Genomic DNA, 23,448 nt, shown 5'->3' with positions numbered 1-23,448 from the left:
GTATTGTATAGAACAATGTAGAAAAATGAGCACAAAATACAGCCTGATTAGTGCCGTTTCTACCACATACAATAATTTTAAAACATTTTTTGTAATATAAATATCATGAAATAAAAATTGAATATCTACATATGGGAAGCTTTCAAATAAGTTAAAAAAATGTTGTCCTCCACCTTTTAAGGAACTGACTATCCAACTGGAACAGCTTTTGACTTTTTAGAGATGGACAACGTATGGGCAGCCCGTTATTTTAATAATATTTTGCTATTGTTTTCAATGGCGTTTGCTATTGTTTTGGGTGAACCAGTGTGGTGGCAATCTCCGCCTACTGGCTTCAACGCATAATGGGCTTGATAGCTTCGTAGCGTCTCCTGTTCTTAATTAACCTCCTTGACTGCCACTAACACAAGCAGAATGGCACGATTAAACCTCCCTCCGCAGCTGTCATTGCACCATGGCTCGGCCCTGAACATAAAGCTGCAGCTTCCCGAGAGAGCTATGTCAAGCTGCCTTAGTTGCTCTGCCCCATGCTCCTACTAATGGAAATCAGACTGGGAGCTAGGGTGGCATTATAAATCTACAGGCTTTCTTAGCTTAAGCCAAACTCGGGGCCACTTGTAACATGAAGGTCCAGGGCAATTGCCCCTGTTTGCTACCCCCTAACGTTGCCCTGTACCAGGGAAGGAGCTCTATACGTTCACAGGTACGCTCGTCTCCCCAGGCTACACAACAGCTGCTGCGCCGGGCCCCGTAAAAGCTTATTTTAAGGTGGAATGAAGAGGATCTACCTTTCACTCGGTCTCAAGGGCTACCCAGCAAGCCGAGAAGAGTATTCACCAAAGGTGAAATCAGTGAACCAATTCAGCAATGCAATTATTACTTGCCAATTCATATTTGTTGAAAGGAAAGTGCTAATAAACTTTATAGAAGGAGATGCAAAAGAGGGCAGATATCCAAGCTGCCAGCTTGGCGTTCCCTGTTACTTGGCTCTTTTCCTGCCGGTGTGAGAGAGAGCGTGTGACCCGAGGTGGCACTGGCAGCTGCAGGAGCGCCCTCACTGCCTGCTTTTTGCTTTCCCCTTCCTTTTTTTCAGAAACAGAACAGGCTGTTAACCGGTTTAGACTGGACTGACGGCAGAAAAAACCGAGAGCGCGAGGAAGAGGCCAAAATAAACAGTACCCCCTCCCTTCCCCTGCAATGCACTGCAGCAGCGAGCTCGATTAGAAATCGGAGAGAGAGAGAGGAAGGGCGAGAAGCGGCGCGCGCAGCGATCCGCAACCAATTACTGAATAACTGGAGCCCTCTATAATATTGAGAACAGCAAAAGCGCGTGGCCATCCACAGCCCGGGACGCGTTTAAAAAGAGAGTAGACATCACCATCACCTCTTCAGGTAAATCCTCAGCAGAGCTTCCCCAAGCGCTCACTTGCCTTTCTTTGCTGTGTGCGACGCGCGGCGAGAAAGTTCTCGTACTGCTAGCGGGGAGGGTAAGGGGAAGCGCAGCTCCATCTCCGGCATCGGATGGGAGGTGAAGCTGGGAAGCGGCCGGCAGATGCCGAGCCGGGCTACACGTCCCGGTCTAACCGGCGGTGAGAAAATAAAGACCAAGCACGTGCTTGTTCTTTATTTTCTCACCACCGTTTACATCGGGACGTGTAGCCCGGCTCAGCATCTGCCGGTATATATTAAACATAGGTACTAGGCGCGAGCTTAGCCTTTACTTGACTGCTTGATGACCAGCCAGCACGGGGGTAGGGGGTGCACTACTCCTGCAAACGCTACAGGGCATAGATGGACTTCATCTCCGTGCCGCGTCTGGGTTGTTCCTTCCCCCGCGGTCCACCCACCACCATCCTTCAAGGCTCCCCTCCCCTTACGCTTCCATACTGTGTAGACATCAATAATAACAATGGGACAGCAAAGTAACTGAAATCTTCTCACGAAACTACATAGCATACCAGTCTTTCCCGAGCCGGCAGCCCGGCCGATTCCTATTCCCACCATCCATGGGCAATGTAACGTGACGTGATGTGTGCGTCAGAAGGGGCGGGTCCCGGCAGAGATATACGGATTACTTGGAGGTAGTTTGTTGTTGTTTTTGGCTGTTGATGGTACACGTACATCATGGGGGAAAGATTTTAGGGAAAGGGGAGGTTGAGAAGAGAAACTGGAGGCAGGAGGAGATGAAAGGTGCTGGACTATGTTGTTGTTGGGGGGGGGGGCAGTGCTAGAAGGGGGGTTATTCTGGACCATCGGAGAGTAGTAGTAGGAAGGAGGGTGGAGGAAAGGAGAGGGAAAATAATAGACTACAGGGAGGGTGAAGATGCTGGTGCATGTAGAGGTAGGGGGCAGGACAGTAGGTGCTGGATCATGTTAGCAGGGGGACAAGATATGGCAGATGGTGTTAGAAGGAGTGGGATCTGTCATTTCTGTTTCTTTTTTTCAGTGTTGCACAGCTTACAGTGGCAGGGTGCTTGAGTTTTCCGTTTCATATTTTGTGTTCATTGTTTCTTAATTTACAGTATGTTATTCTTTACTAGGTGGTGCTTTGTTTTCTGTGTGTAACCAAGGTGAAGGATTGCTACAATGTAGTTTCTGTAGCAGTCCAGTTTGTTCCAGAAATCCCGGGTTACCTAGTTCCAGGTTGAAGATTGTAGGAGAGTCCTGATTTTGAACTTATGTCCCAAAGCAATGTTTGATACTAGTATTGATCCTGCCCATTGAAATCAGTGCTGCAAATCCCATAGTGCACCAGGATGGGCGGTCAAAAATCCAGGATGGTCTCAAAAGTTCCATCTTGGACTTGGGTAACTTGGCATTTTTGTTGTTCACTGGAGTTCTACCAGTGTTCTAGAATAGATTCAGTGCTGAGTTTTCATATGTGTAGGATTGGTGCAGTTTGAGTTTTTGGATTTGGAGCTGGTATAGTATGATAAACTTTTGAGTGCCCATGTGCTGGGGTTTGTGTTACTTCACACAGTGGCGATGGAGAGAGTGAGTGTGTGCCAGGTAGGAAGGAGGGAAGAGAGGAGGGCCTGGAGGGCAGAGGAGTAGAGAAGTGTCAAGACGCATAAGTGCCAACTTTTCAAAATGATTGGATGTGTTAAACACAAAACAAATTACCCATCCTGGATACAATGAAGGAGTGCTGAACTCAGAGGTGGCACCAATGCCAGCAGGGGTTGGAGGATGAGAGAGAGAGAGAGAGTAAGCATTGAGAAGGAAGTGTTTGCTGGGAGGAGGGAGGGAGAGAAAATATTCTAGAGGGTAGATGGGAGAGATCAGAGGGGAGGGTCTGAGAAGGGGAATGAAAGATATAGGGAGGGGAAGATAAAGGAAAAGGGCAAGAGGAGAGGTGGGGGAAGGAAGGAAAGCTGAGAGAAGGGTGAGGAGATGAGTGGAAAGGGGCACAGTTGGAGATTAGGAGGGAAGAAAGGGTGAAGGAATTATGGAGTAGGGAAGCACAGAACAAGGGGGGGGGGTGAGATCAGAAGGGGAGTAACAGGAAAATGGAAGAGAATAGGTGGGATAAAGGGAAACAAGGAAAAAAAAGAGAACTGGATGAAATAATCGCAAATGCTGAAAGAATAAAATGGGTAACACAAGAAAAAAAAATTAGAAACCTGTAAAAAAGAAAGATGAATTAATAAAAAAAGGCTAGAGAATTGAAAATAAATCTAAATAAAAGACTAGAAAAAGGAACCTAAATATAAAAATATTTTCAAACCTTTGTATCTCACCTTCTGCAGCTACAGAATTTCTGTAAAGGTTGAGCTGGTGGAGTAAGCCTGGGAGGAGGAGGAGGTGACAGCAGAATGATTGTGTGTATATGTTGAAAAATGGAGGTGCCCATCCCTGTGCGGATGGACCGGAAAGGGGCAGGCCGCCATATAAGGCAGTGGTTTTCAATCCAGTCTTCAGGGACCACCTGGCCAGTTGGGTTTTCAGGATATCCACAATGAATATGCATGATAGATATTTACATCCAGTGGAGGAACTGCATGCTGATACACCTCATGCATATTCATTGTGGATACCCTGAAAATCCAACTGGCTTGAAAACCACTGATATAAGGGATTTTTTTTTTTCTTATTTGGTAGATGGGTGGAGACTACCAAACAAGGGAAAAATTCCTTTATATGGCAGACTGACCCTGCCCACTGTTTCCCAGGAAGCAACATGCAGTACTGGCTGCTGCCATTTTTCAACACAGTACTGGAGGCAGGAGTGAGTGGGCATTTCTCCTGCTTATTTTAAGATATGCCTCAGGGAGTGTGGGGGAGGTGCCAGGGACATTTATATTAAGTAAGTTAGGGGATAAAGGGGTTGGGTAGGAGATGTGGGCGTGCACTGGACACATCAGGGACATGTTGATTTTTAGTAAGTCGGGGGGGTCAGGTAGGGGGTGCACTAGACACCAGGGCATGTTCTTTTCTTATATCGGGGAGGGGGAGTGGGTATGGTTGGGTCAGCAGGGGGAGGGAGATTGGGGTTGATGCAGACCACTGGGGCTCTCTATGCCACTTCAGACCTGTCAGTAGGTTTCTGGTGTAGTGCCCCCAGAGTAGACCTCAGCAAACAGCAGTGCACCGCTTAATTAATAGGCTCTTTATCATACATTTTAGTATGCTATGCACTGATGTCTACTATGGGAATAAACTTCAGCACAGGAACCTTTTTCACATACAGTGACCATTATTAACCGCACACTGCTGGCTGTGGTAGCTTTCTGCATCAACCCCCCCCCCCCCCCCCCCCTGTCCCTCTGCCAGACAGATCTTCATATGGGGTTTCCCCTTGAAAATACAGGTACAGGCCCAGTATAGAGTGTAAAACTTGCCTCAAAGTTTAGAACATTTTTTATTTTTAATTGAGATTAACATAATATTGTGCGTTTTGTAGAATCAGATCTGGGCAGTCTGTTTTTCTCCCCATTTCTATTCAAGGATGTATGTGTGTTTGGTCCTTAAGTGTGCCTCTTTTCTAGATTGTTTGTCCTTATACTCTTTAAGACATGTTTAACTGGAGCAATGGAAGGTCCATTTTATCTGTATTTTTATTAGTATTTTATATTTATTTTATATGTAAACCGCTTTTCCTTAGGCAGTTAATCAAATAAGTGCAATCTTGAACCTTGAAGTGACATCCAGGGTCACAAGGAGTCACAGTGGGAATCAAACTTAGCTCCCCTGGTTCTCAGCCCATTGCACTAATCATTAGGCTACTTCTCCACTTGGAAATACCCACGGAGGGGGAGATCTCTTCCCTGTTGCTCTCTTGCAGAAGTAAGAAATGATTATCCTCACCTCTATATGGCTAACTGTTAACATCTCTCTTCTCCCGAAACTTGTCCAAACCTTTTTCAAACCAAGATGTACCATCAACATTGATCTTATGTACCTCTTACTGGAGAAAGTGTGCTGCTTTAAAGTTACTATCTTTTAAATTGTTTAAGCAGTTTCTTTGTCTCACAGGTGACAAGAAAATCAGGGTCCTCCACGACTGCACTCAAAGTACAGTCTACTCAGTGGCAGCCAGTGCTACTCTGCAGCAGCCCTGCAGGAGGACTACTAATACTTTAGCCATGTCAGGGGATGTCAAACCTTTGGAGCAAGAGCTTACGGATCAGTGAACCCAGTTCCAAAGATTCTGGAATTTTTCTTTTCCTCTTTTGGTAGGCCTGGAGCAGGGCTAGGCCTCGAGGTTCCCAAAGGTTCCAGTGGCAGCATCTCCTGTTCCTGAGGTGGAATACAGAGTAGTTCAGCTACTCCCTTGCTTATATCTTGTGTTTCCACGATGAAGAAAGGCAAATCAGGCCTCTAATATGAATAGTTTCACATAGAGGAAATTCAACCAAATTCACAACGCTCTCACAGTTCCCTGAAGGGATACTATAGAAGATAAAGTACTTGGTAGCCATTTCTCCTGAAAGGCGGGATAGGGCTCTAGGCAATGTCTTGCAGAGATCCCTACCTATGTCAGTGATGGATGAGGCTGTCACCCGTTGCTTACACCTTTCCTTCCCTACAAGAATGGTCACCTCTCGCATTGCTTTTCCCCTCATCCCAACTTTAGTGGCAGAGGGGAGGGAAGAGAATTAACACTTCACAAGGTCCTAGAAGTCTCTTCCCCTTGTTTCTCTTACATGTAAGGGAGTGAACAATAACATTCAGAATTGTAACTACAGTTTACATCCTGAAACTACAAAACCAACGATCCAATGCACACATGTTTTTGGGGCAGAACAAGGGCAGAAGGTCCAAGGGAGTGACATAGGATGGGGGGGGGGGCTGGAATAATGATGACCACTGAACAGAAAAAGAACCTGGAAATGACAGATGATGACCTCCAGGCAGAAAAGGGAGTGAGGCAAACTAATAGATTTCAAAAATGTACTAAGAAGTACAAACAAATGATAAAATACTGATGGAATATCATCTGGATATTAAGCAGTTCTCAAGAGTAAAAAAAAATGTTTTAATTAGAACCCGGAAATCCAGTAAAAACCATTCGACATAGTATACATGGAGGGGTATTTTCGATATGACGTCTAAGTCTGACTTTCGACGTTTTGCACAAAATGTCCAAACTCTGAATAGGAAAGAAGGTCATTTTCAGGGGGGGGGGGGGGAAGGTCTTATCTTTTTTTTTCAAAAATACTGTTTTGAATAAGGTTTTGATTTTGTCCATTTTCGGAAAAAAACAAATAAATAAGTGCAAAACGTAGAGATTCATGCCATTGGTATGTAGGAGGAGCCAGAAAATTTAGTAGACTGGTCCCCCAGACATCCCAGGAGACCAATGGGGCACCTTAGAGGGCACTTCTGTACACTTCATAAAAATGCTCCAGGTACACATCTCAATTTTGCTCCCTTATCTTGTTCCTTGAGCTGTTCAAAACCCACTACACCACTACAATAGCCATAATGGGTGAAGGGGGCACCTATATGTGGGTACAGTAGGGTTTTAGTGACTTTGAGAGGGGTCACAGTTTCCACCACAAGTGTGACAGGTAGAGGGGAAATAGGGATCTGAGTCCCCCACTCCATAGTTCACTGCTCCGACCACTACATTACTCCAGGGACCTGCATGCTGGTCTATTAGACCTCACTTTAACATCTGAGGCTGGACGTCCCAGGTAGCAAATCTAACTTCTGACATTGACCTTTATGGACATGGATGCTTTCCCCCTTCTGCAATAGGGAATGAATGTCTATATATGTAGCCCACAGAAGTTATGTCCAGACCACGTTCCTTTGCCAGAGGCACATTCTTCAATTTTAGATGTTCATATCCTAGGTTTGTAAAATTAGAATTTGGACATCTAAGTGCCAGTTTATAAACATCTAAAACACGAATGCTTCTAAAATAAACACCATAGTGTTGTCATCTTGTGAATGGTTCATATTGCATTATTATGATATGTTTAATAAAATAGCTTGCTACACTGAAACATATCTTGGATTATTCTTGCACTTGCCCTCAAGAACATGAGCTCTTCCAGTGCTTTAGTTTACTGCTATTTGTGTACCATAGCTTAATACTCACTATAGTGTCTAATAATGTTCTTTATTTTTGTTCTGTACAGATCCTTTCAGCCTTCATTGGACATATCTTTCAAAGCCATTGTAAAAATGGCATGTCAAAAGCCACCAGATGGTGGATGGGGCTGGGTCATCGTCACTGTCTCCTTCTTTATTTTGTTCTTGGCCTACGGATCACCATTAGCTGTTGGAGTCCTGTATCTTCAGTGGTTGGAGGTTTTTCAAGAAGGGAAAGGAAAGACAGCCTGGGTCGGATCACTTGCGGCAGGAGTTGGGCTGCTGGCCAGTAAGTCTTATACAAGAATAAAGTGCTTTGTTGTGTAAAGTTTTAATTGGCATGTGCAGTTTGATATTGCTTGTATGTTCATGCAGATGCACAGGGAAAATGCTTTAGCTTACTAGACATGTGCAGTGTCTGAAAGCAACAATTGATTTTGGACATTGCACGTATCTAGTTCTCTAATATTGTTCTCTCGAGGTTTTTGTAAGTAAACATTAAGCACTGTCCTTACCTGTTGCTCTAAAGCTTTTCTTTGTGAATTTAACATTTTTATTGCATTATCAAAATATTTTATAACTCGTACATAGCAAAGTAGTACATAAGAACATAAGCGTTGCCATACTGAGACAGATCAAAGGTCTATCAAGCCCAGTATCCTGTTTCCAACCATGGCTAATCCAGGTCACAAGTACCTGGCAGGATCCCTGAACAGTAAAACAGATTTATGCTGCTTATAGCAGTGTGTTTTCCCAAGTCCATCTTATTAATGGCTTGTGGACTTTTCTTTTAGGAAATTATGTAAACCTTTTTTTTTTTTTTTAAATCTGCTAACTGCTGTTACCACATTCTCTAGCAACGAATTCTAGTGTTTAAATACATGTTGAGTGAAGAAATATTTTCTTTGGTTTGTTTTAAAATTTACTACTTAGTAGCTTCATTGCATGTCCCCTAGTCCTAGTATTTTTGAAAGAGTGAACAGGCAATTTTACATCTCAGTATTTTATAGACCTCTATCGTATCTCCTAATAACATTCTCATTTTTGTTTTTCCATTTCTTTTCCTAATAATTCCTAACATTCTATTTGCTTTCTTAACCACTGCTGCACACTGAGCAGAGGGTTTCAACGTATTATCAGCAATGAGATCTAGATCCTTTTCATAGGCAGTGACTCCTAATGTAGCTATAGTTCTCCGAGGACAAGCAGGCTGCTTGTTCTCACGACTGGGTTGACGTCCGCGGCAGCCCCCACCAACCGGAAGAAGCTTCGCGGGACGGTCGGCACGCAGGCCACGCCCACCGCGCATGCGCGGCCGCCTTCCCGCCCGTGCGCGACCGCTCCCGCCAGTTACTTTTTTCCCGCGACTGAGAGAGTGGTGCGTTTGCCTCTCTCTCTGTTCAGCCGCCGGATTTTCGACCGCGTTTACGCGGATCGTCGCTTGGACCGTTCGGTTCCCTCTGTTTTTTGTTTGTATTGTTTTAAAAAAAAAAAAAAAAAAAAAAAAAAAGAAATTTCTTTTTGCGCGTGTGGAGCACGCGCTCCCCCTTTTCCCTCGCTTTCTAGCGGGGACGCCACGTTGCGGCCTAGTGGCCGCTCGGTCGGTTGATTTTTTCGTGGTGTGATTTTAGCCACCATTGCCGACTTTGACTTCGCCGACGCGATTTTTCCGTCGATGTCCTCGAAGGTCCCGAGTGGATTTAAAAAGTGTGGTCGCTGCGGCCGGCCGATCTCGCAGACCGACACCCACGCTTGGTGCCTCCAGTGCCTCGGGCCGGAGCACAATCTCAAGTCGTGCGCTTTGTGTCTCGGTCTCCGGAAACGGACTCAGGTTGCGAGGCAAGTTCTGCGGGACCGTCTTTTTGGAACTTGCGCCGGCCCCTCGACGTCGACCTCGACAGCATCGGTATCGAAGGCCGGTTCTTCGGTACCGGTATCGATGCCCGAGACATCGGCACCGATGGCAGCGACCCCAGGAGAACAGGTCCCGTTGGCCCGCCGGTCCGCCGGTGAGAGTGGGGTTGAGAGGCCGCGTGGGCAGTCGGCCCCGGTCACTCCCTCAACTCGTGAGCCACGGGACCGAACCCTGTCGGACCCGGTACCTCGAGACCGAGGGGGATCGACCTCCTCCTCCTCCATGCCCTCCGGCACCGGTGACGTGCACCGGAAAAAAGATAAGAAGCGCCGTCACCGGGAGCCCTCGGTGCACCCTGAAGAGGAGTCGACGCCGAAGCGTCATCGCAGAGAGGAGAGATCTCCGTCGGTGGTGGAGGTACCGACGCGTCGGGGTTCCGGCACCTCGGTGCCGTCTCCTGGCCCCCAGCAGCTTCTGGCACCGACACCCTTACCGGCCCCACCGCCTTTCCCGGCAGCGGGCCTGGACGAGTGCCTCAGAGCCATCCTTCCGGGGATCCTGGAAGGGCTGATGCGCCAGGTGCCGATGACTGTGGCGCCGGCGAGCTCTAGCCCGGCGCCGGGGCTGTCGACACCGCCGCCGCTTGCGGTGCCGGTCTCGACCGCCACGCAGGTGGAGTCCCCGTCGACGTCGATGGAGGGAGCTCCGTCCCCGCCGGCGCGGGAGTCCACCGCTCGACGACACCGAGACCTTGGTGCCTCGACGTCGAGCCGGGCCCGGTACCGGACTCAGCTACATGAGCTAATGTCCGATACCGAGGATGAGGACTCGTGGGGGGAAGAGGAGGACCCGAGATATTTCTCCTCAGAGGAGTCTACGGGCCTTCCCTCGGACCCCACGCCGTCACCGGAGAGGAAGCTCTCACCTCCTGAGAGTCTCTCCTTTGCCTCCTTTGTGCGGGATATGTCTATAAGCATTCCCTTTCCCGTGGTCTCTGTGGAAGAGCCGAGGGCCGAGATGCTCGAGGTCCTCGACTATCCATCACCACCTAGAGAGTCCTCCACGGTACCGCTGCACAATGTCCTGAAGGAGACGCTGCTTCGGAACTGGGTGCGACCACTAACTAACCCCACCATTCCCAAGAAAGCAGAGTCCCAGTACAGGATCCACTCTGACCCAGAGCTCATGCGGCCCCAGTTGCCCCATGACTCAGCGGTCGTGGATTCTGCTCTCAAGAGGGCACGGAGTTCGAGGGATACCGCCTCGGCGCCCCCGGGGCGGGAGTCTCGCACTCTGGACTCATTTGGGAGGAAGGCCTACCAATCCTCCATGCTCGTGACCCGCATCCAATCTTACCTGCTCTATATGAGCATCCACATGCGGACCAATGTGCAACAGCTGGCGGACCTGGTCGATAAGCTCCCGCCGGAGCAGTCCAGGCCTTATCAGGAGGTGGTCAGGCAGCTGAAGGCGTGCAGAAAGTTCCTGTCCAGGGGGATTTTTGACACCTGTGACGTGGCATCTCGTGCTGCGGCCCAAGGTATAGTGATGCGCAGGCTCTCATGGCTGCGTGCCTCTGACCTGGACAACCGCACCCAGCAGAGACTGGCTGACGTCCCTTGCCGGGGGGATAATATTTTTGGCGAGAAGGTCGAGCAGATGGTTGACCAACTGCATCAGCGGGGAAACCGCTCTCGACAAGCTCTCCCACCGGGCGCCTTCAGCACCCGCCCCCGCGGGCGGGCGTTTTTCCCGGGCTCGGCAGGCTGCACCCTATTCTTTTGCGAAGCGTAGGTACAACCAGCCGGCCCGAAGGCCTCGTCAGGCACAGGGACAGCCCCAGCGCGCTCGTTCTCGTCAACAGCGTGCGCCTAAGCAGCCCCCTGCGCCTCCACAGCAAAAGCCGGGGACGGGCTTTTGACTGGATCCACGGGAACATAGCCGCCCTACAAGTGTCCGTACCGGACGATCTGCCGGTCGGAGGGAGGTTAAGATTTTTTCACCAAAGGTGGCCTCTCATAACCTCCGACCAGTGGGTTCTCCAAATAGTGCGGTGCGGATACGCCCTGAATTTGGCCTCCCTGCCTCCAAATTGTCCTCCGGGAGCTCAGTCTTTCAGCTCCCATCACAAGCAGGTACTTGCAGAGGAACTCTCCGCCCTTCTCAGCGCCAAATCGGTCGAGCCCGTACCACCCGGGCAGGAAGGGCAGGGATTCTATTCCAGGTACTTCCTTGTGGAAAAGAAAACAGGGGGGATGCGTCCCATCCTAGACCTGAGAGGCCTGAACAAATTCCTGGTCAAAGAAAAGTTCAGGATGCTTTCCTTGGGCACCCTTCTGCCAATGATTCAGAAAAACGATTGGCTATGTTCCCTGGATTTAAAGGACGCATACACTCACATCCCGATACTGCCAGCTCACAGACAGTATCTCAGATTCCGCCTGGGCGCACGGCACTTTCAGTATTGTGTGCTGCCCTTTGGGCTCGCCTCTGCCCCACGAGTGTTTACAAAGTGCCTCGTGGTGGTAGCGGCCTACCTACGCAAGCTGGGAATGCACGTGTTCCCATATCTCGACGATTGGCTGGTCAAGAACACCTCGGAGGCAGGAGCCCTCCGGTCCATGCAGTGCACTATTCAGCTTCTGGAGCTGCTGGGGTTTGTGATAAATTACCCAAAGTCCCATCTCCAGCCAACTCAGTCTCTGGAATTCATAGGAGCGCTGCTGAATTCCCAGACGGCTCAGGCCTACCTTCCCGAAGCGAGGGCCACCAATCTCTTGGCCCTGGCTTCGCAGACCAGAGCGTCTCAGCAGATCACAGCTCGGCAGATGTTGAGACTTCTGGGTCATATGGCCTCCACAGTTCATGTGACTCCCATGGCTCGTCTTCACATGAGATCTGCTCAATGGACCCTAGCTTCCCAGTGGTTCCAAGCCACCGGGAATCTAGAGGATGTCATCCGCCTCTCCACCAGTTGCCGCACTTCACTGCTCTGGTGGACCATACGGACCAATTTGACCCTGGGACGTCCATTCCAAATTCCGCAGCCCACGAAAGTGCTGACGACGGATGCATCTCGCCTGGGGTGGGGAGCCCATGTCGATGGGCTTCACACCCAGGGTCTGTGGTCCCTCCAGGAAAAGGATCTGCAGATCAACCTCCTGGAGCTCCGAGCGATCTGGAACGCACTGAAGGCTTTCAGAGATCGGCTGTCCTGCCAAATTATCCAAATTCGGACAGACAATCAGGTTGCAATGTATTACGTCAACAAGCAGGGGGGCACCGGATCTCGCCCCCTGTGTCAGGAAGCCGTCGGTATGTGGCGTTGGGCGTGTCGGTTCGGCATGCTTCTCCAAGCCACGTACCTGGCAGGCGTAAACAACAGTCTGGCCGACAGACTGAGCAGAGTCATGCAACCGCACGAGTGGTCGCTCCATTCCAGAGTGGTACGCAAGATCTTCCGAGAGTGGGGCACCCCCTCGGTGGATCTTTTCGCCTCTCAGACCAACCACAAGCTGCCTCTGTTCTGTTCCAGACTTCAGACACACGGCAGGCTAGCGTCAGATGCCTTTCTCCTTCATTGGGGGACCGGCCTCCTGTATGCTTATCCTCCCATACCTTTGGTGGGGAAGACCTTACTGAAGCTCAAGCAAGACCGCGGCACCATGATTCTGATAGCGCCCTTTTGGCCCCGTCAGATCTGGTTCCCTCTTCTTCTGGAGTTGTCCTCCGAAGAACCGTGGAGATTGGAGTGTTTTCCGACTCTCATTTCGCAGAACGACGGAGCGTTGCTGCACCCCAACCTTCAATCCCTGGCTCTCACGGCCTGGATGTTGAGGGCGTAGACTTCGCTGCGTTGGGTCTGTCTGAGGGTGTCTCCCGGGTCTTGCTTGCCTCTAGGAAGGATTCCACTAAAAAGAGTTACTTTTTCAAGTGGAGGAGGTTTGTCGTTTGGTGTGAGAGCAAGGCCCTAGAACCTCGTTCTTGCCCTGCACAGAACCTGCTTGAATACCTTCTGCACTTATCAGAGTCTGGCCTCAAGACCAACTCAGTAAGGAATCACCTTAGTGCGATTAGTGCTTACCATTATCGTGTGGAAGGTAAAGCCATCTCTGGAGAGCCTTTAGTCGTTCGATTCATGAGAGGCTTGCTTTTGTCAAAGCCCCCTATCAAGCCTCCTACTGTGTCATGGGATCTCAACGTCGTCCTCACCCAGCTGATGAAACCTCCTTTTGAGCCACTGAATACCTGCCATCTGAAGTACTTGACCTGGAAGGTCATTTTCTTGGTGGCAGTTACTTCAGCTCGTAGGGTCAGTGAGCTTCAAGCCCTAGTAGCTCATGCTCCATATACAAAATTTCATCACAACAGAGTAGTGCTCCGCACTCACCCAAAGTTCCTGCCGAAGGTGGTGTCGGAGTTCCATCTTAACCAGTCAATTGTCTTGCCAACATTCTTCCCCAGGCCGCATACCCGCCCTGCTGAACGTCAGTTGCACACATTGGACTGCAAGAGAGCATTGGCCTTCTACTTGGAGCGGACACAGCCCAACAGACAGTCCGCCCAATTGTTTATTTCTTTCGACCCTAACAGGCTAGGGGTCGCTGTCGGGAAACGCACCATCTCCAATTGGCTAGCAGATTGCATTTCCTTCACTTACGCCCAGGCTGGGCTGGCTCTTGAGGGTCATGTCACGGCTCATAGTGTCAGAGCCATGGCAGCGTCGGTGGCCCACTTGAAGTCAGCCACTATTGAAGAGATCTGCAAGGCTGCGACGTGGTCATCTGTCCACACATTCACATCTCATTACTGCCTCCAGCAGGATACCCGACGCGACAGTCGGTTCGGGCAGTCGGTGTTGCAGAATCTGTTTGGGGTGTAAATCCAACTCCACCCTCCAGGACCCGAATTTATTCTGGTCAGGCTGCACTCTCAGTTAGTTGTTCTTCGTAGGTCAATTTCTGTTGTACCCTCGCCGTTGCGAGGTTCAATTGACCTGGGTTATTGTTTTGAGTGAGCCTGAGAGCTAGGGATACCCCAGTCGTGAGAACAAGCAGCCTGCTTGTCCTCGGAGAAAGGGTATGATACATACCTGTAGCAGTTGTTCTCCGAGGACAGCAGGCTGATTGTTCTCACCTACCCTCCCTCCTCCCCTTTGGAGTTGTGTGTTTCATATTTTATTGCTTGTCATTCAACTGGCGGGAGCGGTCGCGCACGGGCGGGAAGGCGGCCGCGCATGCGCGGTGGGCGTGGCCTGCGTGCCGACCGTCCCGCGAAGCTTCTTCCGGTTGGTGGGGGCTGCCGCGGACGTCAACCCAGTCGTGAGAACAATCAGCCTGCTGTCCTCGGAGAACAACTGCTACAGGTATGTATCATACCCTTTTGGGTTCTTTTTTCCCACATGCATCACTTTGCACTTGCTCACATTAAATGTCATCTGTGATTTGGATGCCCAAAGTCCTCTTGCAATTTTTCACAATCCTTTTGTGATTTAATAACTTTGTGTCATCAGCAAATTTAATTACCACACTAGTTATTCCCATCTATAGATCATTTATAAATGTTAAAAAGCAGTTGTCCTAGCACAGACCCCTGGGGAACCCTATTGTCTACCCTTCTCCATTAAGAATTCTGACCGTTTAACTGGACTCTGTTTTTTTTCTATTTTTTAACCAGTTTTTAATCCACAATAGGACATTACCTCCTATCCCATGACTTTGTAATTTCCTAAGGATAGAACTGAAGGAGTGCGCATAAGGAGCAGGTGGTACTCCTTGGGGTGAGCGACGTGGTGGCAATATGCTAGGTTCATTTCCTGTGTCCCCAATGTCATTCATTTGGGGGGGGGGGGTATAATTTTTAACTGTTTTATTTTTCTATTTGCAATTTTAAAGTCTTTTTTTTTTACACATTTCCTCGGAGAGCTGTCCAATGTCTCTGACCTCTGTTCCTGTGATATTTGGTCATCGTCTGTTAAATTCGGGGGGAGAGGGGATCTAGGGGAACGGATGTATAAGTTGAATATTTGTACTTGGCTAATGTATGAGTTGTCTGCTCCACTCTATTTCAATAACAAGATTTGTACATAAACAAAATAGGAAATATCAAACATAGTAAGTGATGGCAGATAACGGCCACCCTGTCCCATACAATCTGCTCAGAAAGACAGCCATAGTTGTAACTGTGACTTTGTGCGGGTTATCCCCTTTTTGTCTTTATGGTTGTGACTGACACCTGGTGCAGTCCACCACCCACTATGCCTCTTTTTAAACTTTTTTGTATTTATTTAAAGTGTGAAAGTTATATTGCATTTTACTGTGAGTGGAAATGCCTTATATTTTTATTCCATCTTCATGCCATATAGGGAATGTCTATGTTTATCCCATGCCTTTGTGAATTTATCACGTTTTACAACCCATCACTTCCTGTGGCAGAGCATTCCAGGCATCTACTACTTTCTGTGGAAAAAGTATTTCCTGATGTTGCTTTTAAGTTTCCCTCCTTGCAACTTCATTTCATATCTTCTGGTTATATAGCCTCTCTTTTTTTGAAAAAAGTTGTTTTGTTCCTTGCTCTTTCAGGAGTTTAAAAGTCTGTACCATATCTCTCCTGTCTCTTCTCTCCTTTCCTCTAGGGTATACAAGTCCTCAGATTGTTTTCTCTTGAACAGCTTTGAGTCTTTTTATGTTTTTGGCAAGATATGACCTCTAAAACTAAACACAGTTCTCCAAATGCAGTCTTGCCAGCGACTTGTACAGAGGCATTATCACCTCCTTTTTTTCTGCTGGTTATGCTCCTCTCAGGAGTCCTTTTACTTAGCTGCGGTATTCACTAGCACGTGCTTACCTCAGGTTAAAAAGCACTACCGCAGGGAAATTAGCGCGTGGCCATTAATAGAAAAAAATGGAAAATGGGGCCATTTTATTGCAGTGCTAAAAATGGCCTCGGTGTGCGGGAAAGACCCTCGCTCGAGATAGCGCTGGCCACTTTTAGCACGGCTTAGTAAAAGGCCCCTAAGTTATTTTGTGGCCTTGGCCATTGCCTTGTCACATTGCTTTGCTACCTTGAGATCCTCAGACTATCACCCCAAGGTCTCTTTTCTGGTCCTTTCATATCAGCCTCTCCTCCTTTCGCATTCAGCTCCTTAAGATTTCTGCATCCCAAATGCATCACCCATATTTCTTTACATTAAGGCTTAACTACCAAATATTAGCCCAAGCTTTTAATTTTTGTAGGTCACTTCTTAGGCATTCCACTCCCTCTAGGGTGTGTGCTCTGTTGCCAGTCGTCATGCCAGCTGCAAAAAGTTATACTTTTCCTTCTAACCTTTTGGCAATATTGCTGACAAATATATTGAATAGAGTCGGCCCCAGGACAGATCACTGAGACACTCCATTACTCACCTTTATTTATTTATTTTGAGCAAATTCCATTTACCACCTATTGGTCAACCAATTTCTGATCCAGTTTATCACCCAAAATGTGAATAAAAATAATATTCACCAGCCTCTATGATAGCCTCAGATGTTATTGCTAGGTCCATTAGAGTATCATGCGTCCCTGGTGTAGTCCAGTGGTGGGTGCAGTGCACTGTAGAAAGGTAGACCCAGGCCCATACCTGTACCCCCTTCACCCATGGCTATTGTAGTAGTGTACAGTTGGGGGTAGTGGGTTTTGGAGGGCTCAGCAGATAAGATATCGGAGCCAACAGTGAAATGTGTACCTGGGAGCATTTATATGAAGTTCACCGTAGTGCCCCCTCGGGTGTCCCATTGCTCTCCTGGGATGTCTGGGGGACCAGTCTGCTAAAAGTGCTGGCGTCTCCTACATCCCAATGGCTTGATTTTATACTTTTTTAACTTGTGCTTTTATTTTTTCAAAAATAGCCTATAAAGATAAACGCACAAAGCATAAAACCTTGTTTGAAATGGTATTTTTGAAAAAAAGATAGATGTTTTCCTTTTTTTCGAAAATGGTTACATTTGCTATTCAGATTTGGGACTTTTAGTTCAAAATATCCAAAGTCTGACGTGGACGTCATATCGAAAATACCCGTTTATGTAACTTTATAAGTCTAAGTGCTTTGAAAATTCAGTTTATATATAAGTTGTAAAAAAAAAAATCACACTCTGCATTTGGCTCTTGGTGTGTTTCTCATGTTGTTTTGAACTTTCTGCTATCATTGCATTTGCTTTTTGCCTTCTAGAAAAAAAAAAGCTATAATCTGGTTTGTACAAGAATGAGCCATGGTAAAGTGCTAAGTGTGCAGATTCCCACCAGTGTCAGCCTGGAATTGTTTGAATGCTTGCTTTCTAGATAATGATTACATTTCATTTTGCAGACAGCGTACCTTAAGGACAATTAAGCAATAATCTCATTTGAGGGGGGCATTTTCTGCAGTTATTGCTTTAAGTGAAGTTGAAGTCCTTTAATATAATAAGGATGTGGAGTGGACAATAACTGTGTACATGATAGGACTTTGGCATGAATCCTGAATGTGTTCAACCTAATGCCTTCGGTACCCAGACTGTATCAATGGAATGAATACATAAATATTCAAATTCTTTAATTGACACCTTAGAGTCAGGGCCAGTGCAAACAGTCTTAAGGGCCTTAGGCAAATCTTGACTATTGTGCTTCCCACCTTACTCCCATATACCTGTAATTAACTTTTGAAAATTAATGTTCTTTATTAGTATGAATAAAAAATTTACATTTATATTGTACATTTGCATGAGTATCAGAGTGTGATTATTGGATATTTAAAAACATCACACAGATAAGAGACATTCAAAATAATGTCTTCTGAGGAAAATGGATCACTTATATGTAGCCAGTCCTCCAACTCTGAGGCTAAGGGTGTCGGGGTACCAAAAAAAAAACGCTCTCTTCTCCATCACTTTCTATTCAGACACACAGAACAGAGATAAAGGGTCCCTGGTACATGGCTTTGGATTCTCTCCATAGTTCCTGGACAGGAACAGGCTACACAAACTTGAAAAAATAAACAATGAAGGAAGGTTGTGATTTATATAAAAATACACATTTAGGAGACAATTCTAAATTGGGGCACCAACATAAAGTGCCGTATTAGCAAAGACAGTGTGCCTATCCTTTAAGAACATTTATGCGCTTGTGTTCTTAATACTAGTGTAAACTAGCAGTGGTGTACCTAAATGTAATTGTGCACATTTACGCCAGGTCTGTGACTGCTATAAATAAGCACACCTAAATGCAGCTAGATGGACCATTGGTCTGACCCAGTATGGCTATTCGTATGGTCTTAAGTGTACAACTTACAGTATTCTGTAACCTACCATATGCCACTCGTGACGTGCTTGTGCTCCTCCTCTGTGAATGCTCTCCTTGCAATTACACAGTAAGCCATTTTAGCACATAATTATAGAAGAGTGATTAGTCACGCTGATGCAATTTATGTGACTGGCACTATTCTATAAAATTAAGCACACAAATTTAAATTTAGGCATCCTATTTCAATGAAGGGGTTAATGGGCATGCCCAGGTGAGCAAAAATGTACAAAAGAAAAACAATAAAAATAGACATACAGAAGGTTATTCTATAAAGGGGCACCTATATTAAGGTTCCTAGAGGGTGCCAATTTTGAACCTATTCTATAGTGCAATTAGGTATGCATTTGGCACGAGCACTATTGCCAGCCGTAGAGCTGATGTAAATGCATCTAGGTTGGGGAGATATGCGCATAGAATACTATAATATTTTCTGGTGAGTGATTTGGCTATTAAAAGAATTCACTTAAGGGCAGGATTGAAGAGAGAAACACAAAGGTCAAATTCCTGTTGGGATCCTTGGCTAGCTAGCATAAAAATGATATCCTCATTGTTGGTGGAATATAAGGAAAGAAGAATAAACTAGTTAATTAATTTACTTGGGGACAGATGACCTGTCTACAAATCAAATCCATGCAATGCAATAAATGACATGTATAAGTGTTCACTCTGCCAGTGCTTCACCCAAAATCCACCCATGTGAACACTTACCTACAAAGTAAGCGCTATCGAGGATATCTGCCTAGTTATAAAATAGATTGTTTCCATTTTTATATGTTCACATATGATTAGAACGTGCATGTACCAGATTGTATATTTATATAGTTAAGATTGTTTCCATGCTTATATGTTAACATATTCATATCAGTGACTAGAATGTGCATGTGCCAGATTGTATATTTGTTGCCTAACTTTAGGTGGCTCCTTATAGAATTACCTCCGCAGACCACAAGAAAAGAGTTAAAAGACAGAAGGTATCAAAGATGGGATGGAAATTGCCTGTAGAAAAGGAAGTTCTCCCAGCAGGCCCACACTCTGCTTCAGAGGGAATCTTCAGACAATGTTTTGTAATCACTGCCACTTCAGTAGTCAGAGGAAGCAGGGGTGGACTAACAGTGCTCTGGGCCCCCAGGCAGGTAAGGGTCATTGGGCCCCCCCCCCTTGGGCATTGCCTGCGCCCCCCCCCCCCCTCATCTGTACACCAACACCACACCCCCTTCCCCTGCACACTAGTGCACCCTCCCCGGTCCTACGTTGAAGGACCTTGGTGGTCCTGTGGGGACAGGATGTGGAGCCTAGCATTGTGTAGCTATAATTTTGGTTTATTTTTCTCTTTGTGCATTATTTTGTGGTTGTCTGCACTACATTTTTCTCTGCCATTTGGATGCCTTGTCTTCTAGTCTCCCAAGGCCTCCTGCAATTTCTCACAATCTGATGTGTTTTAACAACTTTGAATCATTTTTTGTGTCATCTGGAAATTTGATCACCTCACTTTTTCACATTTCTAGAGTATTTGTTTATATGTTATAACACTGGTCCCAGTATAGATCCCTGTGGTACTCTGCTTTTCATCTTCCTCCATTGAGAGAATTGGCCATCTAATCTTCAGGGGCTCATTTTCAAAAGAGAAAAACGTCCAAAAAGTGTCATAAATCAGCATTTGGACGAATTTCTTCTCAAAACATCCAAATTGGGATTTTTGAAATCTATTTTGCAGGCATTTATCTATTCAATTCGTCTGCAGAGCATCCAAATCACAAGGGGGCATTTTGGGAATGGGCTTAGGGTGTTCCTAACACTTGAAACTTTTATAGCCATAATAGAACAAAACGAAAATGTCTAGGGCTATAACGTCAACTTCCTTGTCATCAAGCAGATGAAGCCATTACGTATGGGTTATGTCCATCAACCAGCAGGGGAGATAGAGAGCACTCAAACTTTCACAGTGCCCTCTTGGCCAGCTAGCTCCAATGCCTCTTCAGTATTCTCTATCTCCCTTAGCAGGGTGGCTGCAGCTTGTTCGAGCTCCAGAAAAATCTGCCGGGAGGTGGTGCCTGGCTTGCCAGTTGTTAACCGGGGTGTTGGAGGCTATAGCAGCTTCACTTTAAAGGCACATAGGTTAGCCCTTTCCCTGCCTTACCCATACCTCTGTGGATGTGGACATATTGCCTTGCTTTCCCTGTCCTTACCCACCAACAGTGGATGCAGGCATATAGGTTTGCCCTTTCCCTGCCTTTCCCACTCATCTGAGCCTCCGGAGTCTTCAATACCTCTGCTTTCCTCACAGCTTAAAAAAAAAAAAAGTCGCGTCGCGTTTTTAAACGCAGAGACGCTGGAACAGAGGTTTTTGACCTGATTTCAGCAGGATCGTAGTTGTACACTAGATCCTTTGAGGTAAGAGTGTTTTCCAACTCCTCCGGGGTGGGCCCGCGATCGGGGTGATTTTGGCGCGAACCGCCATTTTGGATTTTACCGCCGTTTTTCGACGATGTCTGCGGACAATGTAAAGCGCTGTTCCACTTGTGGCAAGCGCAAATCAGCAGCAGGGCTCTGTAAATCGTGCTGTATTGGCGTAGGAGCCAGCCCGAGCATGGCGAGCGATGTTTCTTCCCGCTCTGAGCTGGCAGCGGGCGCCATTTTGCTTACACCGCATGGCGCGGCCTCCGTGGACACGGAGAGACCTGAGCCGGGTGGGGCACCTCGAGATGAGGTTATTTCAGGAGTGGCTAGCACCGGACAGGATTTGGGTGCCCAGGGTGAGATTTTCTCCCCGGATTTTGTGCTTTTGCTGCATAAAGCATACATGATGTTCTCCGAGGACAAGCAGGCTGCTTGTTCTCACGACTGGGTGACGTCCGCGGCAGCCCCCACCAACCGGAAATAAGCTTCGCGGGACGGTCAGCACGCAGGGCACGCCCACCGCGCATGCGCGGCCGTCTTCCCGCCCGTGCGCGACCGCTCCCGCCAGTTACTTTTTTTCCGCGACTGAGAGAGTTGTGTTTTCCCCTCTCTCTCGTTTCAGCCGCCGGATTTTTTCGACCGCGTTTACGCGGATCGTCGCTTTTGGCCTGTTCGGCCTCTTCTTCTTCTTCTTCTTTCTCTTTTATTAAAAAAAAAAAAAAAAAAAAAAGAATTTTGCGCGTGTGGAGCACGCGCTCCTTCTTTTCCCTCGCTTTCTAGCGGGGACGCCTCGTTGCGGCCTAGTGGCCGCTCGGTCGGTTACAATTTTCGTGGTGTGATTTTAGCCACCATTGCCGACTTTGACTTCGCCGACGCGATTTTTCCGTCGATGTCCTCGAAGGTCCCGAGTGGATTTAAAAAGTGTGGTCGCTGCGGCCGGCCGATCTCGCAGACCGACACCCACGCTTGGTGCCTCCAGTGCCTCGGGCCGGAGCACAATCTCAAGTCGTGCGTTTTGTGTCTCGGTCTCCGGAAACGGACTCAGGTTGCGAGGCAAGTTCTGCGGGACCGTCTTTTTGGAACTTGCGCCGGCCCCTCGACGTCGACCTCGACGGCATCGGTATCGAAGACCGGTTCTTCGGTACCGGTATCGATGCCCGAGACATCGGCACCGATGGCAGCGACCCCAGGAGAACAGGTCCCGTCGGCCCGCCGGTCCGCCGGCGAGAGTGGGGTAGAGAGACCGCGTGGGCAGTCGGCCCCGGTCACTCCCTCAACTCGTGAGCCACGGGACCGAACCCTGTCGGACCCGGTACCCCGAGACCGAGGGGGATCGACCTCCTCCTCCTCCATGCCCTCCGGCACCGGTGACGTGCACCGGAAAAAAGACAAGAAGCACCGTCACCGGGAGCCCTCGGTGCACCCTGAAGAGGAGTCGACGCCGAAGCGTCATCGCAGAGAGGAGAGATCTCCGTCGGTGGTGGAGGTACCGACGCGTCGGGGTTCCGGCACCTCGGTGCCGTCTCCTGGCCCCCAGCAGCTTCCGGCACCGACACCCTTACCGGCCCCACCGCCTTTTCCGGCAGCGGGCCTGGACGAGTGCCTCAGAGCCATCCTTCCGGGGATCCTGGAAGGGCTGATGCGCCAGGCTGTGCCGGCGCCGGGGGTGCTTGCGCCCTCGGCGCCGATGACTGTGGCGCCGGCGAGCTCTAGCCCGGCGCCGGGGCAGTCGACACCGCCGCCGCTTGCGGTGCCGGTCTCGACAGCCACGCAGGTGGAGTCCCCGTCGACGTCGATGGAGGGAGCTCCGTCCCCGCCGGCGCGGGAGTCCACCGCTCGACGACACCGAGACCTCGGTGCCTCGACGTCGAGCCGGGCCCGGTACCGGACTCAGCTACATGAGCTAATGTCCGATACCGAGGACGAGGACTCGTGGGGGGAAGAGGAGGACCCGAGATATTTCTCCTCCGAGGAGTCTACAGACCTTCCCTCGGACCCCACGCCGTCACCGGAGAGGAAGCTCTCACCTCCTGAGAGTCTCTCCTTTGCCTCCTTTGTGCGGGATATGTCTATAAGCATTCCCTTTCCCGTGGTCTCTGTGGAAGAGCCGAGGGCCGAGATGCTCGAGGTCCTCGACTATCCATCACCACCTAGAGAGTCCTCCACGGTACCGCTGCACAATGTCCTGAAGGAGACGCTGCTCCGGAACTGGGTGCGACCACTAACTAATCCCACCATTCCCAAGAAAGCAGAGTCCCAGTACAGGATCCACTCTGACCCAGAGCTCATGCGGCCCCAGTTGCCCCATGACTCAGCGGTCGTGGATTCTGCTCTCAAGAGGG

At 48.3% G+C, this 23,448-nt stretch overlaps 1 protein-coding gene across 2 annotated transcripts in view; it reads left to right on the top strand.

The window, feature by feature from the left end:
• The first annotated feature begins 1,342 nt into the window (after positions 1-1,342).
• Positions 1,343-23,448, top strand: part of SLC16A9 (solute carrier family 16 member 9) — an 84,126-nt gene continuing 62,020 nt past the window's right edge. The window contains exons 1-2 of one of the 2 annotated variants that reach the window (XM_030203108.1): positions 1,343-1,392; positions 7,590-7,831. In XM_030203108.1, the coding sequence (XP_030058968.1) occupies positions 7,636-7,831 (196 nt within the window). In that variant the 5' untranslated portion in view covers positions 1,343-1,392; positions 7,590-7,635. Of the gene's footprint in view, positions 1,393-1,509; positions 1,590-7,589; positions 7,832-23,448 lie in introns of those variants that run through there. The other variant, XM_030203107.1, reaches the window with a different exon arrangement.

This window comes from Microcaecilia unicolor, chromosome 5, assembly GCF_901765095.1.
Source record: "Microcaecilia unicolor chromosome 5, aMicUni1.1, whole genome shotgun sequence".
In the NCBI taxonomy this organism is placed as follows: domain Eukaryota; kingdom Metazoa; phylum Chordata; class Amphibia; order Gymnophiona; family Siphonopidae; genus Microcaecilia; species Microcaecilia unicolor.
This window is presented reverse-complemented; position numbering and strand designations above follow the sequence as displayed.